A 23,358-nucleotide genomic window follows, 5' to 3' on the forward strand; every position below is an offset into this window, starting at 1 on the left:
AGCCAGAAAGAGTAAAAGCCCTGTTTGCTGAGGCGAAAATCAGCGCGTTTCCATTCCAAGCACTTCCAGCAGTGGGGCCTGCAGGTACTGCACGCTGGCGCACGGAGGCTGGGGGTGGCTTTTAAAAGCTGTCCTTGCTTCTCCTACCATGAGGCCAACTTCTGGCCCCTTGGCACAGTAGGTAATTTCCACACCCACCCCCATGCTCTCAGGCCTCCCACCCGCATAGTGAAGTCTTTAAGCAGAGATTTTTTCAGATTTCAGATTTTTTTTAATAAAATGGATTTTTTTCAAATATTTGTAACTGAAAAAATAATTCAATTTAAAGATCCATTCTCTCCCCCCTTAACTTCTCACTCTTGTCCTTTTCCAGTTGAATACGTGCTCTGGATCCATTGCCCTGACACGGTCCGTCTCGGGCGGCGCCGCTCACCTGTTGCTGTTTGCTGCATAGTGGAAGGGAGAGTGCGTGCTAGTCAATACACATTACAAACAAGTAGTGGTTACAGCAGAAAGATTCAGGATTACATTCAAGGTAGAGGCAGAACATCAGACTTTGTTTCTTTTTTCCCAAGGGGTGCAAAAAAAATGTATATCCAGGGGAATACCTCTTCCAACACAGACCTATTGAACTATTATTCAAACAAATAATAGTAAGAAAGCAGAGAAGGGGGCTGGGCTGCTGCTGTGCCGGGCGGCTCTGAGCCCCTGGGGGAAGGAGACCGCTCTAATTCCACCTGCGCTGAGGCCCCGTGTTGCCCCCACAGCCCAGGGCCGTCACCCCCTCTCCTAGCGGGAGGCCTCGGGCCAGAGGGGCTTGGGCAGATCTTGGGTTTGCTGAGGAGAGGAGGGCTGCGCTTCTGTCCTGCCTCGGCAACTCAAAAGCTCTCGAGCCCATCAGCCAGTTTCAAGTGTGTTGGGTACGTTTAATGTGATCAAATTGCTACAAGTTCCACAACTCAGCGGGTTGGGTACAGGAGAAAGGGAGCAGCTATGTGAGCTCATCCTGCCTGTGGGGAGGGAGCTGTAACAGGCTGCTCCAGGCAGGCGCAGTCAGTACCGGGCTGGGGGTTCTCGGCCAGCGCGCGCTGTGCTCCCAGCACGGCTCCCTCCAGCCAGAGCCCAGCGCTGCAGGATGGGGTGGGGGCGGCTGCGCCTGGCCCGCTCCCACCTTCCTCTGGGGTATCATTGCACTTGGATGGTTTTATTCTTTATGTGCTAGTCACTACTTTGTAATTACCTATTTGTACAAAAAGGGTCACACAGCTCTTGCTGTGGAGGCTGCTGCTCGTTTTGGGCCAAAAGGAGCTGATTTTGCTCTAGTTGGAGCGCCTCATCTTTCACAGCTCTTCCCCTTGTTCCCGGCAGGAGGAAGGGTCCCCCAGCCCCACCTGCCTCCTGTGCAGGCCGTGCCACGGCGCTGCCCCGTCTCCAGCAGTAGAGGATGCAGCGCTACCCAGAGCTGCAGCAGACCCCAACCGGGGAGAGCTGCACCCAGAAGAGGCCCTGCAGCTGCAGCTGGGCTAGGGCTCACCTGGTAAATACTGCAGCAAGCTGCCACCAACAGACACACGAGGAATTTGTAAATGACAGGAGAAACAGCGTGCGAGAGCTCCGCGCTACCAAAACAAAAACCTGCGCAGCAGCAGCAGCGTCACTTCACTAGAGGGGCTTGGGGAACAACCTGCCTCTGCTCAGCGGCCGGCAGCTGCCCTTGGCATCGGTGTGGGAACGTAACGGCCGCAGCATCGCACGCAGCAGGCACAGGACAGGCCTCTGCGCACGCCCTCTGCGAGCCAGGCCAGGGCGCAGCGGCCTCCCCGCGGCCAGGCAAGGCCCCGTGCCCGGAGGGCCTTCGCTCTCCCTGCTCGGGACCTGAGCTGAGCAGGGGGACAACAGCAGAGCTGAAGGCCGGAGACAAATTGCACGTGGCCCCTAATGATATGTTGCTCGTGGCCAGCTCTGCCCCTCGGCCTGCGGCTGCCTACCTGGCTCTAGCCGCAGGCCGACGGCCTCGCTCAGCCCTGCCCCATGCCGGCTGCTACCAGCCAGGGGAGCCTGTCACTAGGGACCTGACTGGGAACAAGCGGGGAGCGAGCCCAACGGCACAGCCAGAGGTCTGAGGCAGCAAAGACAGATTTTAACACACAAGGACCTCGGTTTTAGCACCTTAAAATCTTCTGCAGCCCAAAGCAATGTTGCTTGGCAGGGCAGGCCCCTGCCAAGCTCAGCAATAGTTGGGAAACCAGCTCAGACGATACCATGGTTGGGGAAGGGGACCCTGGTTTGGCCACAGTGGCACCAGGTGCCCGTTCTGCCTAGTGCCTCGCTCTGCCCAGCGGCAGGTCAGACCTTGGCCCTCTGCCCCCCAGCCCCACAGGCAGCGGGCTCCGCTCTGCACCCACTCTGGAGGTGGAACCCTCTTGCACCCCCGTTAGTTACATCTGCTGCCCCCAGAGAGCAGAGCACAGGCCCCTCACAGCAAGTCCTGCCGCGAGGCAGCTCCCTTCTCCCTGCAGCCCCCCGGGGCCGGGCTGCAGCCAGAGGGCAGGAGGCCGCTGGCCCCGCAGCTCCCGCAGCCTCGGCCCTGGCAGCCGTGGCTCAGGCGGCCGCTTCGGCCTCGCTGCCACAGCTGGCTGCACCCAGGAAGGAAGGCCCCTGCTCAGAGGGAGCAGTACAAATACTAGGAGCGCTTTTTCTTTTTCTTTTTTTTTGGTTGACTGGCCTCTCCCCCTGGCCCTGCCGCATGCCCATGCCCTCCCAAACCCATTCCCTTCAGTCTCTGCTCACAGAGTTACAAGCAAGAATCCCAGTGCAGCTGCAGATCATGTCCATCAAGGAAGTCTGTGGAAAAGAGGCTGGGAGCGGCAGTGCTGAGGGGAGCCAGGCTCATGACAGGCCCCCCTGGCAGCTCCAGCCAGTCCATGCTGTCCAAGTTAGCCTCAGCCAGATCCAGGGCTATGCCCCCGGCCGGCTCGTGAGCAAAGTGCAATTCCGAGGTGTCCATGGGTGAAGGCGGGTGGTCCAGGATGGCTGAGCTGCTCAGCATCTCGCTGTGGAGATCGTCGATCAGCGACAGGGGCTCCGGCCCGTCGTGGCCTGCGGTCAAGAGCGGGAGGCCGGTGCTGCTCTCCAGGAAGTCCTCCAGGCGGCCCACGAGCACCGTCTGCGCCAGGGCGCCGGGGGCCGCCAGCTCCGCGGAATGGTGGCTGCTGGGCGGCGAGGGGGCGGCTGGCGCCGCGGGGGCTTCTTTCCCAGCTGGGGATGACTGATCCTTGAAGTCAGCAGAAATCTCTGCACAGGGAACAAGCAGGGCGCCCGAGTGAGGGAAGGCTCTGCCCATCACAGGGAAGAGCCCTCCTGCCCACCGTGGCAATGGGCAACCCCCTCCCTGGGCACACATGGGTATGGGAAGCCCTTTGGCACGCCAAGGGGTTTCAGCTCTCCTCACACTGCAGACGATGTACCCAGAACAAGTGCGGCAGAGACGCCACTAGCGCCCCACTGACAGCCCCTCCGCACTGCAACAATGGCCTACAACAATGATCCGAGACCCTACAGGAGCAGAGCAGAGGCCTGGGCCACGCAGACATGGTGCACACGCCTCATCCTCTATGCTCCTCGGAGGCCAAGCCAGCCCCACCACGGGGCTCGTCTCCTTACCCCCACTTTCGATGAGAATGTCAAACAGGTCGTCCATCTGCTGGCTGGAACAGCCGTTCTCCTGGGAAGAGAGCACAAGATGGGCTTCCAGCTTAGGGGCCTCCTGCAGCCGCCTCAGCCGCCTCCTCTCCTCCCTCGCCCCAGGGATCGGTCTCGCCCAGCCAGGATAAACACACCCAGCCCTGGCACCGGACTCCGGCCATAACCCCAGGCTCTATGAGGGCAGATTCACCAACTGCGACGTGAACGCTTCTCTGGAAGTGACCAGTGTGGGATCTCTACCTGCAGTTTGGATCCTCCCCACACCCTCCAGAAGGAATTCGAATGGGAAAGATCAGCTAGAAAGGACCTGTTTGGGTTCTGATTCCTCTTACTTGCTCAGACTGGATATTTAAGTGGCTTTACAACAGCATCTTTTCACATGCTCCTCAGGGAAGGCAGGGGAAAGAAGTGCTCTCACCTCCTCGGTTTTTGGCTCTTGCTTCATTGCCTCTTCATAGCCTGGCGGCTCTTTCTTTGGGACCAAGGGAACAGGGAGAGGAGGTGGAGGAGTTCCAAAAAGCGATGGGTGCTGTTGTTGCTCCAGGTCCATCTGGGATGGGGAAGGGGCAGCAGGAGAGCCGGGCTGTGACGAGGGCTGTTTAGACAAAAAGGCAGCAGGAGTGAGTAGGGGAAACCCCCATGAGCTTCCCTCTTCACAGCTGATTTGAGAGTCCCTCGCCCCCTTGGCGAGGGCTGCGCCGGAGCCTGCAGCTCTGCTCCCACCGCCCGGCCGCTGCCAGGGGAGCCGCGTGCTCGGCCCTGGCTGCGCGGCAGCGGGACGCAGTTCCCCTCCGAATCACAGCTCCAGACCTTCTGCCAAAATCACCAGCAGAGAGCTTGGTGTGCCCAGGTGGGACATTCCTCTGATACTCTGGGGAGAGCAGGGCATTTCCCACACGGCTTTCGCGCTGCTCCGTAATGTATGGGCCAGGAGCTGTCTCCTCTGCGCCGCTCGCGGCAGGGCCTGCTGCAGGGACAGTGAAGCTTCACTGGCAGCAAATACCACAGCCTGAAGGTGGGTGGGGAGCACCAGAGCACTCAGAAACACCAGAGATCTCCAAAGGAAACCCCAAAATGTTGCAGGAAGTGGTGCTAGTGACTCAGCTTCACCAGTGAGTCAGCAAGCAACTGCCCAGAGGAAACACCAAAACACAGATGAGGCCTTTGCCTCTACAGCGACTGTGAGGGAGCTACATGGAAGCTGGCTCCACTGAAGCGATGAATCCTGCACACTAGCTGAATTCCAGTCCCACCACGTGTTGCTGTTCCTCCCCAGCCCATTTTCCCTGGCAAATCTTCTCATCATTTCTTTGATCTGGGTGTACATGAGTGACCCCCCAGGTCCCTACAGAGCTGTTCTGGGGTCTGCTCTACTGGAGAGGGGCTGGAAACTGGCATTATGGCCCGGGCCACTGGGATTTGCTGGGAGGGTACCTTTTTTGGCACACTGGGTTGGCCGGCTTTGCCAGGAGCACCAGTTTTCAGGGACCCTTTGTGGAAACCGTTGAGGAAGAAGGGCTGCAGGTTTGGAGGTGCTGAGAAAGACAATATGGTGTGGGGCAGCTGCCCCGTGCCCACCTGCAGGCCTGGCTTCTCACCCTACAGGAGGCAAAAAGATTAGGAGAGTCACTACAGCTGCCTCCACAATACGTGAGCTAAGATCAGGCACTGACTGCCATCGGGCAAAGGAGGCTGGGGGAGAAAGGTGTCTTTGTTCACCGCTGCCTTTCGGCAGAGGTCTCCGAGTGACCCAAAGCATGGCCCCTTTGCAACGTGCCTGACAGGACAGCATGTTCTGACCAAGCCAGAAGTAACGACTGTCTTCACATTTGCTTCAGGATCTGACTCAACAGCGATCCTCCAAGGTCTAGAAGCTCTTCATAATCTTTCCGTGTTTTATCCTGACTACCTGTTAGATATCCCTGAGCAGGGCTAGAATGAGAGGAGAAGCACAAGCAAGGTATCTTTATAGATGCCCCCTGGAGAAGGGGTAAAGCTGGAGGTGCTCTCTTCCTTAAATCTCCTTTGCACAGACGTAATTAGCAGATACGTTTCAGACACAGGACCTGAAATTTCCGCAAGGCTCATCAGGAGCAGTCACTAACAGGTCACATCCTCTTGCCCCTCTCAGAGCTCGTGTCCCACCTTCTGTAGCAGACGTACTGCCCACGCTAGCCTCTGGTGAGAGCTCTCCATGCACTGATCACCTTTCAATTTAAGCAGTAATACTTCAAGAATAGGGAGCACTGCTGCAAACCAAAGTTGCCCATTCTGGCCTCTCTTCATTTTCAACTGATAGAAAATGCTTGCTCAAAACACCAGCTGCTCTTCTGTCCAGGGTGTTGACCATAAGGCAGTAATTGCTAGGGCTAAGTCCAGAACTCTTTGCTGTAAAACTCCTGTATCCTCCACAGCTGCCCCTCAAGCAATACCTTGTGGAACCTGAAAAGCTGACAGTAAAGCACAGCTAGGTCAGCAGAACACGGAAGAATGGAGAATATGTGCCAGGTACCTCTTCTGCTGCCGCAGTCAAGCTTGAAAACAGACGCCCCACGCAACTGCAAGCTGTGGCAGAGAGCTGTGAGCCCTCTCTTGCCCTGCTGATGTCCCTGGCCTGCATTCCCAGCACTGCAAGCCTGACAGCAGGCAAAGGAAACAAGGAAGAAACGCACGCAGGTGCAGGCTACCTTTCGGGCAGATTGGTGCAGTCCTCTGGGCTGCTGCGGCTGCGCGGGCGGCTGCGGGCTGCCTGCGGGCGGCTGGCACGGCGCTTGGCTGCAGGGTTTGGAGGGCGATGATTGTACTCTCTGCAAAGAGGAGAGTGTCAGTGAGAAGCTACTGCCCAGACACGACAGGGAGCAAGGCTTTGGTTTCTTACATGATTTATGAAATCCATTTTTCCTGACTCTCTATTCTTTAGTGGTCAGTTGTTTAGTCGGTCTGTCATTCTCAACTTCACCGACCAGAGAAATCAGATGATTGAGGTGCGACTTGGTGGCCTAAACAAGGAGGTCGCACCACTTTAAACCCCTTAGACTAAGCAAGACGTCCCCCTGCGGCTGCCAGCGCTGACCCAGCATCCCTGACGGACCTGGACTCTTTGGGAGCAGCAGCTGGAGCACAGGTAAGACACCCTGGGGCATCAATGGTGGCACAGGATGCCTGTGTTTTGGCAACTGTCTCACCTGAGACACTGCAAATGCAGCCTGTTCAGTGTCTGTTGGAGGACACTGCCAACCGCTCGGCAGAAGGTGCACAGAATGTGGCAGGAGACAATAAATATCTCTTCTGATAACACAGAAGATGCTGGGGTTTGACTTATGTCATAAAGCCTGGGCATATTTATCTCTTCCTGGAAGAAACACTCAGAACACTTCTGTTAAGTGCTGAATTCATGCCAAGAGGGATGATCTCCTCTGAGAAAAGAGTCTGCCATCACTTCTTACAGAATGACGCCACCTTAAAACAAGGAGCAGTCAGAAAGCAAAAAGGCTGCCTCCATGGTCTGATTTCAGCTCCCAACAGACAAGAACAAGAGGTGCAACACACTTTTGAAAACTGGAGTGAGATGTGGCAGCAAACACTTGTCCACCGAGCCCAGATCTAGCCCCAAAAAGGCAGAGCCAAATGTCTGCAGGAATGCTAACAGCCTGCCATGTGCAAAGCCAATCCTGCATTGCTGCACAGGGTTCAGCAGTGCCAAACTCCAGTCTTTTTGCTAAAAATTTGCTTACACTGCTCCATTTTACAAAGCTACAGAGCTACTAGCCCCCCATAGCAAGAAGCCTAGCTTTTCTTTTTGTCTTTTATTATTTACTGCACCGAGTTTCCAACGTGTGCAGTCACCCTGTGGCAACCTGAAGGCCGGCGCGGCGAGCGGGAGGATGCAGAGAGGAGTCCCCGCGCGCGCAGGGCGGGAGGCGGCCCCGCCGCTCGCCTACCTGCAAGGCTGGCCAGCTGCTGCCCGCCATCCCGCAGGGCGAGAGGCCCTGCCTCTCGCCGCCCTGCTTGGTCACGGCGAGGACGATGTGGGTCCCTGTGGAGTCGGTGATGAGGGTGGGCGGAGGGATGCCCTTGATGAGGTCGCTCAGGGCGCTGCTCCCTTGCTGGCCGAGGAAGAGCCGCGGGCTGTGGGGCTGGCGCGGCGGCTCCTCTTCCGCAGCTGGCACCTCCTGCTTCACCAGCACGGCTTTCTTTGGCACTGCGCTTGCGTCCGAAGCGTCCGTTTGGCTAGCGGTGGGCGCAGGGCTGAATTGGTCTGTTTGGCCACTGGATTGCTTTGCGGACTGGCAACTTAGGAAACCGTTTTCGCTCTTGACCTGGACCCCGAACGCTGCCGGCTTGGAGGGCAGGGCTGCTCCTTCTGCCGCAGCAGCCGGGGCCGCCAGCGACTGCTGCGAGCGCTTCTCCTGCTCCAGCTGCAGCCTCAGCATCTCCACGAGCTGCTGCTTCTGCTTCAGCATGCGCGTGAGTTCCTCGATCTGCTTGTCCTTCTCTTGCAGCATCTGGTCTTTGTCCCGACCGTCGGCGTCTCTGCTGCTGCTGGCGCTGCACCGCTCCGACCTGGGGGCTGCGCTGACACTGCACGGAGCAGCCTTGGCGCTTTCCTCCTTCACCACAAACTGCACCGGAGACGCCTGCAGCGTGAGCTGGGTCAGGGGCGAAGTCACCATCTCCCCAAAGGTGTCTCCAGTGGCCGAGTTCTCGTCCCCTGTGCTGATCTGTGAGCGCTCAGAAGGAGTGGGAGAAACTGGGGGGGTTGAGCCCGTGCTGCCAAACTTCATCACGCCACCACTCGTGACTGTGGCCACAACTACCTCTGCTGGGGCGATGCCGGTGGTGACGAGGGCTGGCGCCGTGCTCAGCCGAGCCGCTGGGAAGGCCACCACCACCTCGGCGGCTTTGGGGAGAATGGCTGCTGTGCTGGGCTTGGGATTGGGGGCTGCCGGGCCAGCTGCACCGTTCTGCTCTTGGTAGGCTCGGAGACGCTCAATCAGGTCTGTCTTTGTGCCCGAGACAGGCAAGGCCCTCAGCTTCAACTCTTGCTTCAGCTCCGCCACCTGACCAGGGCAAAAAGAGACGGTGGCATCAAGAGAACGCACGCTCCAACCACAGTAACTACTGACAACTACCAGAACTAACCACAACAACTATTGGCAACTACCAGACTCATGAGGCGAAGGACTAAGCTGAGTTCTTGCAGGCCCATGGCCCTGCATGTCAGGCTCGCCCTGCAGGGTAGCAACACCTGCTGTTACCACAGATTCCTGCCAGGCCACCTCAGCCCTGCTCTGCAGCCGCCGCTTCATTCCATCTCCACTGCTCCGCTGAGGATGGCAAAACGAGGGCCGTGCAGCTGGCCGGCAGTGCCAGCAGCACCAGTATTTACCTTCATCTCATCGAGGTTGGCAGGGAGAGGGCCCGGCTTGCCCGCTGCAGCACTGCTGCTCTGCCGCATCAGCCCGCTGGAAGCGGGCGACGCCGCGGCCGCGTTGCTGACGGCGGCCGGGAGCCCGCGCACGGCCGGGGCGCTGGCACCGCTCTGCTGCTCGCCGGGGGGCCTGCGCGGAAACACAAAGCAGAGGCATCACAGCTGAGTGGAGGACACTGAGACACGCCAACGCCTTTGACTGTATCCGTTCCCCTTCACTCTACCAACTCATTTGAGCTGTTTTGCTTGATTCCCCTGACCCCAGTGGTTCTCAAGGCCCACCATAACCCCACACGACTACCCGCCATTCCCACACCTCACAAGCAGAACAAGATTCATTGGAACAGGACTGGCCCTTCCTAAGAGCCGGGGCTCTCCCCATGGGCAGAGCTGACAGAGCGATGAGGGACCTGTAGCACGAGAGGGTCCCAGAGCAGACACGTGGCAAACAGGAGCCGTACTTTGGTGGGGCTGGCAGGATGGTCTGATAGTTGTAGTGCTGCTGCTGCTGCTGGTTGAGGATCTGGAGCTGGAGAAAGAGCTGCTGCTGCTGCAGTATTTTGGCATAGGATGAATCCATGGGGGGAGCTCCTTTGTCCTGCTTTTGGTCCGGGGGAATATACTGATGATACTTCAGCTTCTTGACTTTCGGCTTTAATTCCTTGGCTTTTTTACTGCGCTGGGACTTCTCACTAGCAGACTTGGGCTGGCTTTGCTGTTCAGAACAAGAGGAGGAAGCAAATAGGAATGGAAACACCAGACTAACAGAGCACCCACGTAGGCCAGAAAGTAAGCTGGGATTTTTATTTCAAAATTCTCCACATTTAACCTCAGGGCCTTCCTATATTTCTCTAACTTTGGCAATGCATCCGTAGCAGCTTACATAGCACCAGGAAGCAGGTGACAGACAGAAGACCATTCATCTTTCCCAGTACACCTGACCCCCTGTCCATCCAGTATAGACTCATCATCTCTAATCAGCGATACTGCTGACTTGACAGTTTCAGAAGATTTTGTATTCAGGACCATCTTACAGCAGGTGAACAGATCTTGGAACTGAAGAATCTATCAAATACATCACCAGTAGTGTCAGAGGAAGACATTAGAGAGCAATAAGTCTTCCTTCTTAGCGTATATTAACATAATACTTCAACCCCAATCCTTCCTTGAAGCAACCATCTTAATTTCTTTCAGACTACGGCAAGGGATTCAATGCAGACAGTACCTTAATGAGTGTTGGTGGGGGCTTGGCAGCAGGAAGAGCCGCTCCATTGGTGAGATTAGGAGGCAAAAGAGGAGGAGGTGGCAGAGGTGGGGGTGGCTGTTCAGGCAGGAAAAGCGTTTCGCTGGAGTCTGCACTAATCTGCAACTGGGATGTACCCTGCAGGAACAGAGAGGGGCAGGAGGCACACGCTGAGGAGAAGAGAAACAACAGAGTGCAAGGGGTGCCCAGCGCAGGCTACAGGTCATTAATCAGGATTCCTGCGACCCTGGCTTCAGTTGTCCCCGAGAAGCAGCACAGCTACTTAGGGCAGAAAACGAATCAGGATTTCACACCTGTATCTTCCACCTTTGCCTGCCAGAATCAGTCACACACAGGCCACGTCACCCGTAACCACTTCCTCACATCTCCACCTTGGGGACTTGTGAACAGAGGGCTTCATTGACACCACACAGAGCTGACACCCCCGGTGACATGTCCCAAACTCCCTGTCTCCAGCAGGGACATCTCCAGGATCTCTGGGCCTCACTTTTTAGCTCCGCAGTAGTTGCAAAGCTGCAGGGCACCGCAGAGGCCACTGCAATCTCACCTGAGCTAGTGATGTGCCGGTGGTGCTAGGGAGAGGCTCACAAATCCGGGAGTCCATTGGCGACGGGACAGAGCCCTGGGACTCATGGCTGGCTGGCTGTTCTGGGGAGAGGGCATCGCTGCTGTCCTCATCGAAAGAGGAGTTGTCTGCAACCTTCGGGTAGTTCACTTGTCCAACTGCAAACACAAACACCAGTTGTGGACTTTGAAGCAGAGCAAAATATTATTTCACTTGATGCTAAATATTTCCCAAAGACCACGAAGGAAGGGCGACAGAAGTGTCTGAGCTGTGCTTAAAGTACCAAGTGAAAACAGCTCCAGTCTGGGCTTTGTTGTCCTATTGGTGGAATAAAAATAATATAACGATACAGACTGGAGTGAAGCACTTCCCTTGCCTCTCGGCAGGAAGGTCAAAAGTACAGCACAAACTACATAGTCCTGCCAAATTGAGAATTTAAATCTTGTAAGCAAGGAGGGCTATGAACAGAGTCTGAAGTGGTGGCTTGGCTACTTTTAGTATTTCTGCCTATCTACAAGTCCCACAAGCAACAAGTTATCTCAAATCCTGGTAAGCAGGAAAACAACTCCTACTTAACAGAGGAGTGACAGAAATGCACCAAGATGTGACAGGCTTTCAGTCAGCAAGATGCTACACCTCCAGTGTTGCAGTTCACAAGTTCACTCTTTTTCTTCCTCAAGTATTTCTCGTGCAATAGGGAAGGCAGGAGTTCCTGCCTGACTACCCCTTCCCTGCAGCTTTGCTCAGTCGTGCCCGATTTGCCTCTGAAGTAGCTGCCTGCATTTGAAGCGCAGGGTGCTCAGCTTGGGGAGATAGGAAAGAGCACTCACTGCTCAGGCAGTGGGAAGGCATTCCTTTCAGCCCTTGGAATGGCACTGGCATGATTTCCATCTGTTCTGGTTTATTTTTAAAGGGGTTGAATCCTCTGAAGATTGTTAGTCCACAGACAGCTTTTGTTTCATCACACCTGTTTCTATTCTGTCTCTCTGCTCCGGGTGTCAGACAGTTCTCCCTGACCAAGGTTGCTGATGCACTGCACACAGACAGAGATTTTTAAGAGACTCAAGGGAATGCAATCCACAGCACTCTTGCAAGTTCTCAGAGTCTGGGACTGGTTTCACGCTATCCTGGGATGTTCACAGGACTTAAAATTTAGTGTCTTTGTACTATTATTTGAGCCAGAAGGAGTTCTGTTTTTTGAATCCTTGGGGCTGAAAGGCTGGGATTCTCAGGCCAGAAAACAAGACTGACGAGAGGATGGTGATCCCACAGACAGGAAGGTGAATTAAAGAAAATCACAGCCACCTATGGGAAATGCTCTCAAAAATCAGTCCTCCTCTGGCGTTACCTATAATGGCTTCCTTCAAGCTTGACTCCACAGGCAAGATGTTCTTCTCCACGAGTTCCATGGGACCTGGCCTCTGTGCTATCTTCTCATTGAGGTCATCAGCCAGCCTGGCTCTCTTGAGCTTCAGCTGCTTAGCCTGCAAGGAGGGTTCAGCTGAGGTCTCTGCATGGGGAAGTAAAGAAAATGGCATCAGTCCAGCAATGGTCAACCTATGCACTGCAGCAGTGTTTCATTTCTATTCAGAAAGGTAACTGTAGATAACTGCACAGAAAAAAAATCCCTGTAGATAACAGTAGATGACTATAAAATATAAAAATATTTTACATATCTTATAGATATTATGTGTAAGACAACTATAATAGATCTCATGACTCTAGAAAAGGACAAATCCACTGCATTTAAACTGAAGTCACTTGCTTCTCATTCATCTTTTCCCCTTCAGTTGTGTCCAAAGACGTGGTGCTCGGCAGAAGTAGAGCACTTCCTCCCTGAAACTGAGGTGTATATTCACTACATGTAATCTTCCTCTCTCCCATTTTGGACACTTTCAAGTGTCTTATCAGAAGACCAATCCACACCCATTCAATTTATTGTTGCTCAGCTGCACAAAACAGCTGCAGAATTTGAGTTTACATGACAAATTATTCTGAAAATCTAAAAAATCATGCAAGGACATAAATCCTTCCCAAGAAACCATGCAGCAGACACGACCTTCTGCCCACTTAAAACTAAAAGAAAAAATCTGGGAGTGTGAGGCAAAATTTAAAGCTCTTAAAGGAGCTATAACAAACTTCATGTTGATGTCTTCCTGTTGAGTGTATGCTATACCTTCCAGAATGTGCATCCTAACCAGCTCTGATCTCTCTGGCCGGGACCGGATTTTCCGTTTCAAATAGTCCTCTGTCTGCAACAAAAACAGACAAGAACCAATTACAGTCGATCAGACACAGGAGTGAGGTTATTTTGGGTAGCACAAGCAAGAAAAACAACCACTTCTAGTTATTACAAAGATCTAAATAAACACTGAACAGAAATGGGAGATATCTTCTGTCCCAGAGCACCAACAGAATGAATTTTTTTTAAAGACAACCGTCTACGGTACATCCCCTCAGTATGAGAGTGCTCCACTGACCCTGGAGAACAGAGCAGAGGACTTCAAGAGGAGTTCTCCGTTTTTCCCTTTATACAGCACCACTAGCTTGTGTCAGGGTGACATTCGAGATCTTTCTCTTTATATTCAAGATAGATGCATTGCTTCCATTATGTACAGGAATCCTTATACACACTGCCAGCAATCAGGGCTGATTTGTGGTTTGGGCCTTATTCCTGTATTTGTTTAAAGGCACGTGTTTTGTTAAGTCAGAACGTGTTTTGTTAAGGCAGAATCTAAACACTTTCAAAACTAAAGAGCTTTCCAGACTAAAGAGCTGCTTCTCGCTCCCTCTTTGAGGAGTGCACAACAGAGCAGTGCCCGGAGATGATCCTGCCTGAGCTGATCGTGTTACCACTTACTCATCTCAGCAGTAGCGATCTGGGAGCAGTGGGGACCTGACTGACAAGTACTGATGGCTACTTAGCCCTCGGAAGGGATCCCTAGGGAAAATAAATATTAAAGGCTATCACAAACACGTGCCACACGTGCCCAATATTAACTTCATAAGGAGGTTAGAGAAGAAGAGAGAAGCAACAAACAAAACCCTTGGGGACGCTACTCTTAGTATGCAAAGTACATTGTTCCAGTCCTTCTGCAGAATTTAAAGTGCTCACCCTGCCTGACAGGTTTCAATTACAGCTGTTACATCTTTAGTTTTATATTGTTTTCATTTTAAAAACCAACTTAGGCAAACAGCTGTAATGGGTTTTATTTCTCTGTAGGCTAGTCAGAAAAGAACACTATACCCAGAGGCATTTTGAGGAACAGAAATCATGAAGAAACCCCCAGTCTGAGAAGAAGGTGCAGCATGAAGTGTGTCTCCTACTTCAGGCCTGGCTTCCTCTTTCTCAAGAGCCTGGAGCCTCTGCGATTTCAGTGTTTCACAAGATTTTGGGGGATCTTCTCTAATAAGTTTTGAATTTCTAGTGCCCTAGATAAACAAGATCATGTGTTTGTAACACAGAAATTATACACTCGGCTCAAAGCTGGAAATCACCCCCTTCAATGGGATCCACACAGCAGGAGCACTTAAGGGCAAAACAGACACCATAAAAATGAGTGTGCAAAGTGTACCGATGGCAGGAGAGAAAAATATCAGTGATCTCCAAAATGCAGCCTCCATGGAAAACCCAGGCATTGCTTTCAATGGCTTTTAGGCGGGACTAGTTCACAGAGATCAGCACCACTACATATGAACTAAAGAGAAACGCCCCACTCAATGTATCTCAGGCGGCTTTGCAGGGTATCGCATCTGGAATATGAACAAGACCCTTCTGTATCTCACTGGTATCTACCAGATGCCCCATGTAAGAACTACAACCACTGACTTCTTCAGAATCTTAAATCACAAACTGAATCTTACCCTGGCCCGCTCCAAACTCCTTCTTTGTTCATGAAATGCAGCTGGACTTTTCAGAGCTGTTGAGAGAAAACAATGGCAGAGTGAATTAGACTGGTTAAGCTCTTTCACTGCATGGTCTTTCAGGCCAACAAATGCAGCAGTGCCACTGCAGCAACTGCCTTCTGCATCTTTCCACACGCTGGTTGAATCTCCAGCTGGTAGAAAGTGATGGGAATCACCACACTCCATTTTGCGACACAAGAGCCACAGGAGCTGACCTGGACTTCTTGCGGCTGCTGAAAAGAATAACAGGGGCTGCATTTCCAGTTGCACCGACCCTGTTCACAAAACAGAGCCCAAGAACATGAGTCAAAAACCGCCCCCAGCAACCGCCTTGTACAAGCTTCAGTACAGAGCTGAAGGCTCCATCCGGGACCCTTAGTGATTGGCACTGAAGCACTGAAAGGGGTATGTGAAACGTCTGGAAGGATGGGAGAGGATCCCAGTGAACTGTAAATCTGCTCTAGTACCATGTAATGTCACAGGAAGCTGCAAGCATTAATCTGCACCTGTGTTTTGTGTACACGCATGGGCTGGTTTACAAACTCAGCAGGTCCACAGTGGGACATATATATATTGCTCCTACATGCAAGAGAGGGACTATCATGAGAACAGGAACACTTGGACAGGAAAGGACATCTGTTTGCTGACAGATAAGCAAGACTTGTGGAATTAACAGCAGCTCTCTCTGTAAGAAACCTCCTCTCCCTCCTCAGCCTCGTATACAAACACAGCCAAAATGGATCATGTTATAAGAAACCGATCCTCTGCTGTCCAGGACCGTACTAACCCTGGAAGAATCTCTCACTCTGCCTGGCTCCTGTGGGACACCCAAGCTCACGTCCCACGTAAAACTGGGAAAAAAAAGAGGTGATATTACTTGTGCCTCAGCATGAAGAACTGTCACCAGTTTCCCGCAGTTTCCTCGAATCCACAAGCAGCTTTTTTCCTAAAACTGCAGCTTGGTTTATACGCACAAATGGCCAAAGGGAACATTAACTTTTCTTTCATATTTCTGAAATGCTCTTATTTACAACTGCCTGATGGAGCTTTTAAATAACCACAGGCTGAAACAGCACAGTTGTTAAACTTCAGCTTTGCAGACAAGTTGTAAGTTTCCTGAGGTCAGAAATCTTAACTCATGCAGCCAGTTGGAATTCAAGACTATAGAAATAAATTATGCATAATTTACAGAATAACTGAACTACATTGAGAAATAGCCTCTGTGAGTGAGCATACAAATCCCTACCATGATGGAGCAAATCGTGTTCGGATTAAAGATAGTTTCATATTATCTGGTTATTGAGAAACCAGCTGAGAAAGTTAGGCAAACTGGCAAAGGGGAGTGCACAGATTGGGATAAACCAGAGAACTCATTTTGCAATAACTGAAAAAAATAGCGTATACATAAAAAATCCGTGGCTAGCCGAAATGTCGATTCCTGGCCCGCCTGAAATCATACTGGAAAATGCTGTTTTCAGGCCACACTGACTGCTTTTCAATACGCAAGAGTTTGCACTTTAACACGTGTTTCTCTCACCACATGCACATCACAGAAAAGAGCAATTAAAGCTACTTAATGCTCAGGTATACTTGAGCAATGGTACCATGCAATGTAAAAATCACTACAAAAATCCTCCCAGGATTTTTACAAGGAAAACAGGCCCGATGTGGAGTGCGGACCCCTTGCTGCCACTAGAATGTGCAGGCACTGCAGTAATTCCTCGCTCTCCCCTTCCTCCCTGCATCTGCCACTGACGTGAGGCACCCCATGAACTTTCAGTGACATTTTCCTGACCATAACAAATGGTCAGGGATGGCAACTGCAGCAGCTCAGCCGATTTCACAGGTAGCCCAGGAAAAATCTTGAATACGGAGGCACCAAGCAAGAAGAACAGATTCCCCATGCAAAAAATAATAATAATAAAAAAACACGACCACATGGCAAGTCCGGAGGGATTGAAATTGTTCTGTGCAACTGTCTCCTAGCCGCTTCGCCACAACTCCACTCTCTCCTGGCTTGTCCCCTGGAAACAAGCTCTGGTTTCTGGCTCTCCGGCCTGGCAGCGCGACAGAGGACGCCCTCTGAAAATGTCAAGAGGGCACAAATCCTCCGCGCTTCCCCCGGCCACCAAGGATGGGGCGCACATGTCAGAAGTGGCTGCCTACTGTAAAACCGCCCTCCATCCAAACCTGACTAAGCCTTGCACAGTCCTTCTGGCCATGAAACATCTATGGGGCCCGGAGCGGTGCAACAACTCCACTGACTCTGTAATAGCAAATGGGGAAAAAACTGCGCCCAAGGAGGCAAGCCGGATCCGTACGCCACGGGAGGCCTGGCCACTGCCTGGTTTGGACCCTGAGTTAACTCTGTGAGGAAGGTCATAGCACGGACCACACACCCGCCTTCCTCTCCCACCTCACGGGGTGCCCATCCCTGTCGAATAACTCCTGCTGGGCTGCTCACCTGAGGGCTGCTCATAAAAAAATTCACTCAAAACTACCCATATTGACCAAATTCTATTTTCTGGCTCTGGCTCATGGGGGCACACAAATGGGAAGCGCAGCTGACAGGACTAACCTGCAGCTCTACGCACAGAGGTAGGCGCAGGGCCCCGGCCTCTACCGCTGAGCCAGGCCGCAGATCCACAGCCCGCGGTGCCGGCAGCAGCGCCTACGACAACCGCAGCAAGGGATGAAGAGACCCCAAGCAACTTGACCCTTTCTGACTGCTCAGACTGGATAAAATATACTTAACTGTTCTCGACAGGAGCTTCTCTAACCTGTTCTTGAAGACCTCTAATGAAAAATGCAGTATGATGTCCCCAGAGAAATTACCTCACTATTTGAGAGTCTTTCTGGACAACTAACCTACATTTCCCTTCCTTCCTTGCCTTACCTGTAGTAAACACTGACAACAACTTATTCTCTTCTTTGCATTTATCTGTTTGCATTTGTTCAATTTTATTAGCATCTTCTGCTCTCTAAAATGACCAACTTCACTTATTTCCACCTTTCCTTATAGACAAAGTTTCACAGACCTTTGATCACTTATTGCTTCCTTCCAGACTCCTTTCACACTTTTCTTGAAGTGCAGTGTCTAAAACTGGACACATACTTCAGCCTAGACTGTACTGGCTTTTAACGGGCCTGAAAGATTATTTCAGAACACTTCCCAGTTACATGTCCTAGGCTGGCCTGGCTGATTGCCTTTTTCTGTGTGTGTATAAAACGCCTAACGCTGTTCACTTGTGTTTGGCTCCCAAAAGGCTGGGGCTCTTCTGCAGAATCGCTGTCTGGTTAGTCATCCTCCGTGCTCAACACGCCGCTGGCTAGTCCTACCAAAATGCAGAAAGTTTGCATTTGTTTATTTTCTTCTCTATATTCTTTCACCAGTTGCTGAAGAGTATTATGAGTCCTAGTCCTGTCCTCCTCACAACTTAAAAAACAGCCAGTTTAAACACATTATTCCCTCGTTTAAATCAAATTACTGAAAATACTGAGCAGTACCAGACATAGGCCTTCCAACTCACTACCCATCCCTGCTCAACACATCCTCCCAGTCCAAAAGCAAGCCATTAATCCATATACTGCTGTCCAACCAATTCTGCATCCAGCCTTTACTCCATATACTGTTACCCAACCAGCTGTGCATCCAGCTTAAAGTTCTCCCCTCTCGCTCCTGTAAATGTCAGGTAACACCCTGAAGTGCCAACAGGCATTGAACCTTCTGATTTCCTGAGGACATTACTCAGCAAGTATTTGTATGGCTGGTAGGCCTATCTTCAATAGGCTGCTATTGAAGACGACCTCCACGTCCTGCCCATCCCGCTGCCCCCTCCCCAAGAAGTGGTGCTGTTGATCTCCGTTTGATTCCTCGGTCTGGCTCACTGCCCGACAGACCAACAGCTCTGCTCCCCACACGTGGGGTGAGCACCTGGGCAGAAGGTGCTGCTGGAGAAAGCAAAGCCTGGCACATACGAGAGCAGCCCCAGCTGCTGGCCGCTGGCTCTTGTTTTCTATGACGAGCAGAGAAGGCTTCCCGTGGCGTTTCTCCGCTACTGAGCAGTGCCAGAACATAGATGTAACTCACACTATTGCCTCCTTCTAGTTATGCATCGCCCTCTGACTTTATTTCTATATGTGCATGGTATTTTCATCCTTAATAACCTGAGGATATGCTTTCCACCCTCATTCCTGTGCCCAGACCCGGGACAAAGCCTGTTAGCCTTCCGTTATGCCAACCAAACAGCTTGTGGACTCAGATCACGTTTGTTTGGAAAGCGTTATTCTAACCTGGATCGGTAGCTGGTCTAGTTTACAGCCCGGCTCCACGAATAACCGTGTCAGCAAACCGGAGCAGAAGCGGCACTGCCAGGCAGGGCCACAAAGGGGAGGCTGGGCTGAAAGGCAGCCCTGCAGCCGGAGCTCCTGCACCGCGAACCAGCAGGGTCCGTGTCCACCGGCCGCCCCGGCTCCCCTGGCAGAGCGGCGGCCGGCAGCACGTCGCCCTGAGCAAGCGCCACGGAGGGCTTAGCGCAGAATAGGCGGGATAACGCTGTCGCTGGAAGCGGCTTGAGCGGCACATTCCAGCAGGTGCCCCTCACTGACCGAGCTGCGAGGGCTTTTGTCCCACTCAGACAACCCGTTATTTGCAAGCCCTGCAAGATGGGCTTAAAATCCCTCGCGTTCATATGGCCGACAAGATGACATTATTTTCCTACTGCAGCTGGGTCGGCTAGCAGGGAGCTGCAGAAATTCCTACCACATACGGTTATTCCCTTTGGAAGTTGTCGTGGGACATTTTGCTGCTTCTCCGTAGGAATTCCTGAAGCATTAGCATCTGCTGTCACACCCTTGGCTGCCTCAGAGAAGTCACCCTGGAGATGAAGCAGCCCACAGTTTGGCGCCTCCACCCTTCCACCCGACCTCGGCCTTCGCAGCAGCGAGAGGACATCTAGGATGATGCACGTCTTCCCATGCCAATCACAGAGGTGCAAGCCACTAATCATCGCCTTAAGCCCAATTCCTCTGAAAAAGGGTGCAAAACTGCAGTGTGTAAGGTCAGCGTTGCCTCCGTCCAAGCCGTACCTTGAGGATGGCAGCGTGTGAACGAGGGGAGACGCTGCTGCTGCAAAGCACCAAACTGCTGCTGCTACCTACATGGGCAACCAGGGCCCAGGAACCAAACTCAAATCTCTGCTACCACAGAAGAGACAAAAAGCTAGGCGAAATGGCTCAAACCTTCACCGTTCGGGGTTTACCCTGCTACATACAAAAGTCCATTTTAGCCTTGTAGAGCTTTCAGAGTCACACGAAGATGCTCGAGTTCCTGTTATCTAGTGCAAAAAATTTACTGGAATCAGAACAAAATCCAGTCACTCTAAGAACGAAACATAGCAGAGGAAGGTGATCAACCCAACTGCTGAGAAAGAGAGGTCAATGTATCCCTACACCCTGCACTGGTTTATACAGCCCTTGGAAGACACCAAGACTTACAAGGAGCCAAATAAAATGAAGAAAGCAGGATGAAAGGCTCTTCACCAAGTCCAGCAGCCCAAATATTCAAAGATGAAAGGCTGCAAAACCTTCTGAAATTGGTAAAATCACCACTGATTTTACAGTCACAGCAAGTGACTGCAGAAAGTGACAGCTCTAGCTAAATTCAAGACACTGCTCTGGATATTCTACATTTCGAGCGGGTCACCTGGGCAAGCACAGGTACCGCTTTCCTCTGCTATGACAAAAGGGGCCTGTGTCCCACCCCTTCGTTCGGAAGGGAGCAGCTGGGCCTCCCCTCTGAACAGGAGCTGTTTTTCCTCCCTTGTTTATTGTGCTTTCGTAAAAAGATGAGATAAAGTGCGGCGAGGCGCTCCCCGACTTCCTCTGTGGGCTCAGGGTGGAGCTCCCCGAGCAGCGCTGGGCGAGACACGAATCTCAAACCACAGATCTGGGCAGAGAGCCCTTGCCCTCCCTCAGGCTCCAGCCCACTTCCACGGAGCGCTTCGCAGCGCACGGCAGAGGAATTCTGCAGCGCTCAGGAACTGGGACACAAGCACAGAAGGAGGCCTCATATTGCCAGTGGGACAGAACCCGAAACGTACGTTTGATGTATGTTTTGCCTAGGGAACATCCAAGGGCATCAACAAAAACGGACAAGATTTTTCAAGGCCCGAGTTTGATTCAATTTGAGCCCCGAGTTACATGTAAATTCTCGGAAAGATCACCCTCTTTAGGAGCAAAATGGCAGTTGTCACCCATAGTAACAGTTATCAGATCTGTAAGTGACTGTTGCTACAACATCACCTCACAGAGCACTTACGGCAAACACAGATAATGCCTAACTTGCTCCATGCGTCCATTTAACTCTTTGCAGCTGAAGGATGTTATTTAAAACCCGAATTAAAAATAAATAAATAAATACATAAATAAAATAAAATAAAATAAAATAAAATAAAATAAAATAGGAAAAAGGAACAAAAGGAACTTCTAATGAACCTCCTTGACTCATCTGCTCCTGGGCAAGCTTTTGATCCATTTCTTGGATGGATAACTGCCCCTTTGCGAATGACGATGCTTCTCTGGCAAACAACCTGCCAAGTTAAATATCTTACTTTACTGCTGCAGGGACCGAGGACTAATGCAGCCTAACAAACCTGAGCACAGACCTTTCCTACTCTACCTTCCGAAAGGGCCAACATCACATTTTGATCACTGGCACCATGAACCTTCCAACTACAACCATTATTAATGACAGATGACATAAACACACAGAAGACAAACACATTTTGCTATCTAAAATACAAGCAAATCAGGCACAGTTATTAGGCTGGCCATAATGAGGCTCTCAAACACATAGGCTCCTTCCGCATACCTGCTGTTGGCCTCAAGGCACTGAAACTGTTCTTCGACAGAGGAGTTCAAAGAGTGAAGAAGCAGAAAATAACTACCAACAGACAAGTTACAGGTAAATGATAAAATAAAAACAGCTACAGTTTTCTGTGCCAGAAGGCACTAACAGAAATGCAGCTGGAACTGCCCCCTGAAGCTTTATGATACTTTACTTAGGGTTATAGTCTTACTGTCAGTACACAACACAACATCAAGTACATCAAAAGTTTCATTGCGGCCTCTAGATTTGAGATTCCCCTCTATATGCAATGAACCAGGAAATAACAAGGTTTCAGAGATTGAGTCATTAAAAAGTTATTTTTATACCTTAAAAACTTGAGTTTGGACATTTGATTAAAGCAGTCTGGGAGCAACAGCTTCACTCCATATGTTTCTCCTTAACCCCTTACCCTAAATGAAAGTACAATCTCATCTTCTTATGTGGAAAAAGAAAAGTTGGAAAGAGAAGCAACCAGTAACAGGGCAGAACAGCAAGCACTAGATGATTGGGAAGTACAAATTTGTATTTTTGGCACTACAAAAATTTCTTAAGAAAATACAGGGACTCTCACTTCCAAGGCCTGATATGTAAAGCGGCGAGAGAAAGCTGAGAGCACAATCCATAGCTCTCACATGTGAAACAAGCAGGGCACTTCCAGGAGATTAAAGGAATTGATTTATCTGGAAGCCAAAATAACAGAGAGCAATCTTGAAATGCATACTGCATAGCCACACTGAAACACTTCTACATCAGTAAAACTCCATGTAGGCATACCAGTTTATCTTATACAGCTGCCTTTATGTATACGATAAAATACTGTTGAGATGCCGAGAATTGCACCTAAGATTATTGACCCAATTGGAGAACATTTCCTGCCTCCAAAAATGTTATGCATTTATATAACTCTGTATGTTTGAACTGCTTACTACCTTTCCAGGACTTACACCAAAAGATGCCTCCACTGCACACCTAGCGAACGCAGTGTTAAAACAGCTGGTTTATTTTTTGTTTTGTTTTGTTTTCCTCTGACAACGTTGCACCATGGCCTACTGCAGCCGCTGTCTATAGCAGGAATCAGGAGCTGCCAATGTCCACAAATGACTGCTCTGCCTCAGCTACTGCCTCGTATTAGATTGAGACATTTCATGTTTCAGTCTGTCAGCTTAATAAGAAAACATGCACAAGAAACTAAATAGTAAACATAGATCCATGCAATACAGTTCACAGGTGTACAGTATTCATCAACAAAATTACTTAAAAATTAAGAAAAAAATGAACAGTGATTAGACTGTCAGCAGAGGTTTTAACAGCAATATTTTTAGCTACTCTTCCCACACACAACTGCGGCTCAATGGCCAAAATTTGGAGTGGAAGTGTTAAAGTCTACAGACATGGTTTAACTTTAGCAACTCATACATTACAAGTTAGCAAGCACAATCACAAGCATTTCCCTCACAGAAATTTGTACTTCAAAGACCACCATCTTTTTATGAGATCTGGGCTGGATGAAGAGGACCAGTTACAAAGGTTTGCCTAGACGACCATCAACACAGATAGGCTAAAATATAACCTGGGTTATGCATCCTACAATCGCATTC

General features: G+C 51.1%; 1 protein-coding gene across 4 annotated transcripts in view; it reads right to left on the bottom strand.

The window, feature by feature from the left end:
• Window positions 1–2,758: 2,758 nt before the first annotated feature.
• Window positions 2,759–23,358, bottom strand: part of MRTFA (myocardin related transcription factor A) — an 87,957-nt gene continuing 67,357 nt past the window's right edge. For 2 of the 4 annotated variants that reach the window (XM_088532789.1, XM_088532791.1), the window contains 13 exons: window positions 14,830–14,885; window positions 13,142–13,217; window positions 12,314–12,475; window positions 10,948–11,123; window positions 10,362–10,517; window positions 9,598–9,851; window positions 9,095–9,266; window positions 7,647–8,765; window positions 6,393–6,512; window positions 5,140–5,304; window positions 4,124–4,300; window positions 3,664–3,724; window positions 2,759–3,294 (listed from right to left, as the gene is read on the bottom strand). In XM_088532789.1, coding sequence (XP_088388915.1) covers window positions 2,795–3,294; window positions 3,664–3,724; window positions 4,124–4,300; window positions 5,140–5,304; window positions 6,393–6,512; window positions 7,647–8,765; window positions 9,095–9,266; window positions 9,598–9,851; window positions 10,362–10,517; window positions 10,948–11,123; window positions 12,314–12,475; window positions 13,142–13,217; window positions 14,830–14,885 — 3,194 coding nt within the window. In that variant the 3' untranslated portion in view covers window positions 2,759–2,794. The remainder of the gene's footprint in view (window positions 3,295–3,663; window positions 3,725–4,123; window positions 4,301–5,139; window positions 5,305–6,392; window positions 6,513–7,646; window positions 8,766–9,094; window positions 9,267–9,597; window positions 9,852–10,361; window positions 10,518–10,947; window positions 11,124–12,313; window positions 12,476–13,141; window positions 13,218–14,829; window positions 14,886–23,358) is intronic. The other 2 variants (XM_088532790.1, XM_088532792.1) reach the window with 1 other exon arrangement.

This window comes from Tinamus guttatus, unplaced genomic scaffold (genome assembly GCF_059628265.1).
Source record: "Tinamus guttatus ecotype Peru unplaced genomic scaffold, ASM5962826v1 Tinamus_guttatus_pri_ptg000472l, whole genome shotgun sequence".
NCBI classification, from domain to species: Eukaryota; Metazoa; Chordata; class Aves; order Tinamiformes; family Tinamidae; genus Tinamus; species Tinamus guttatus.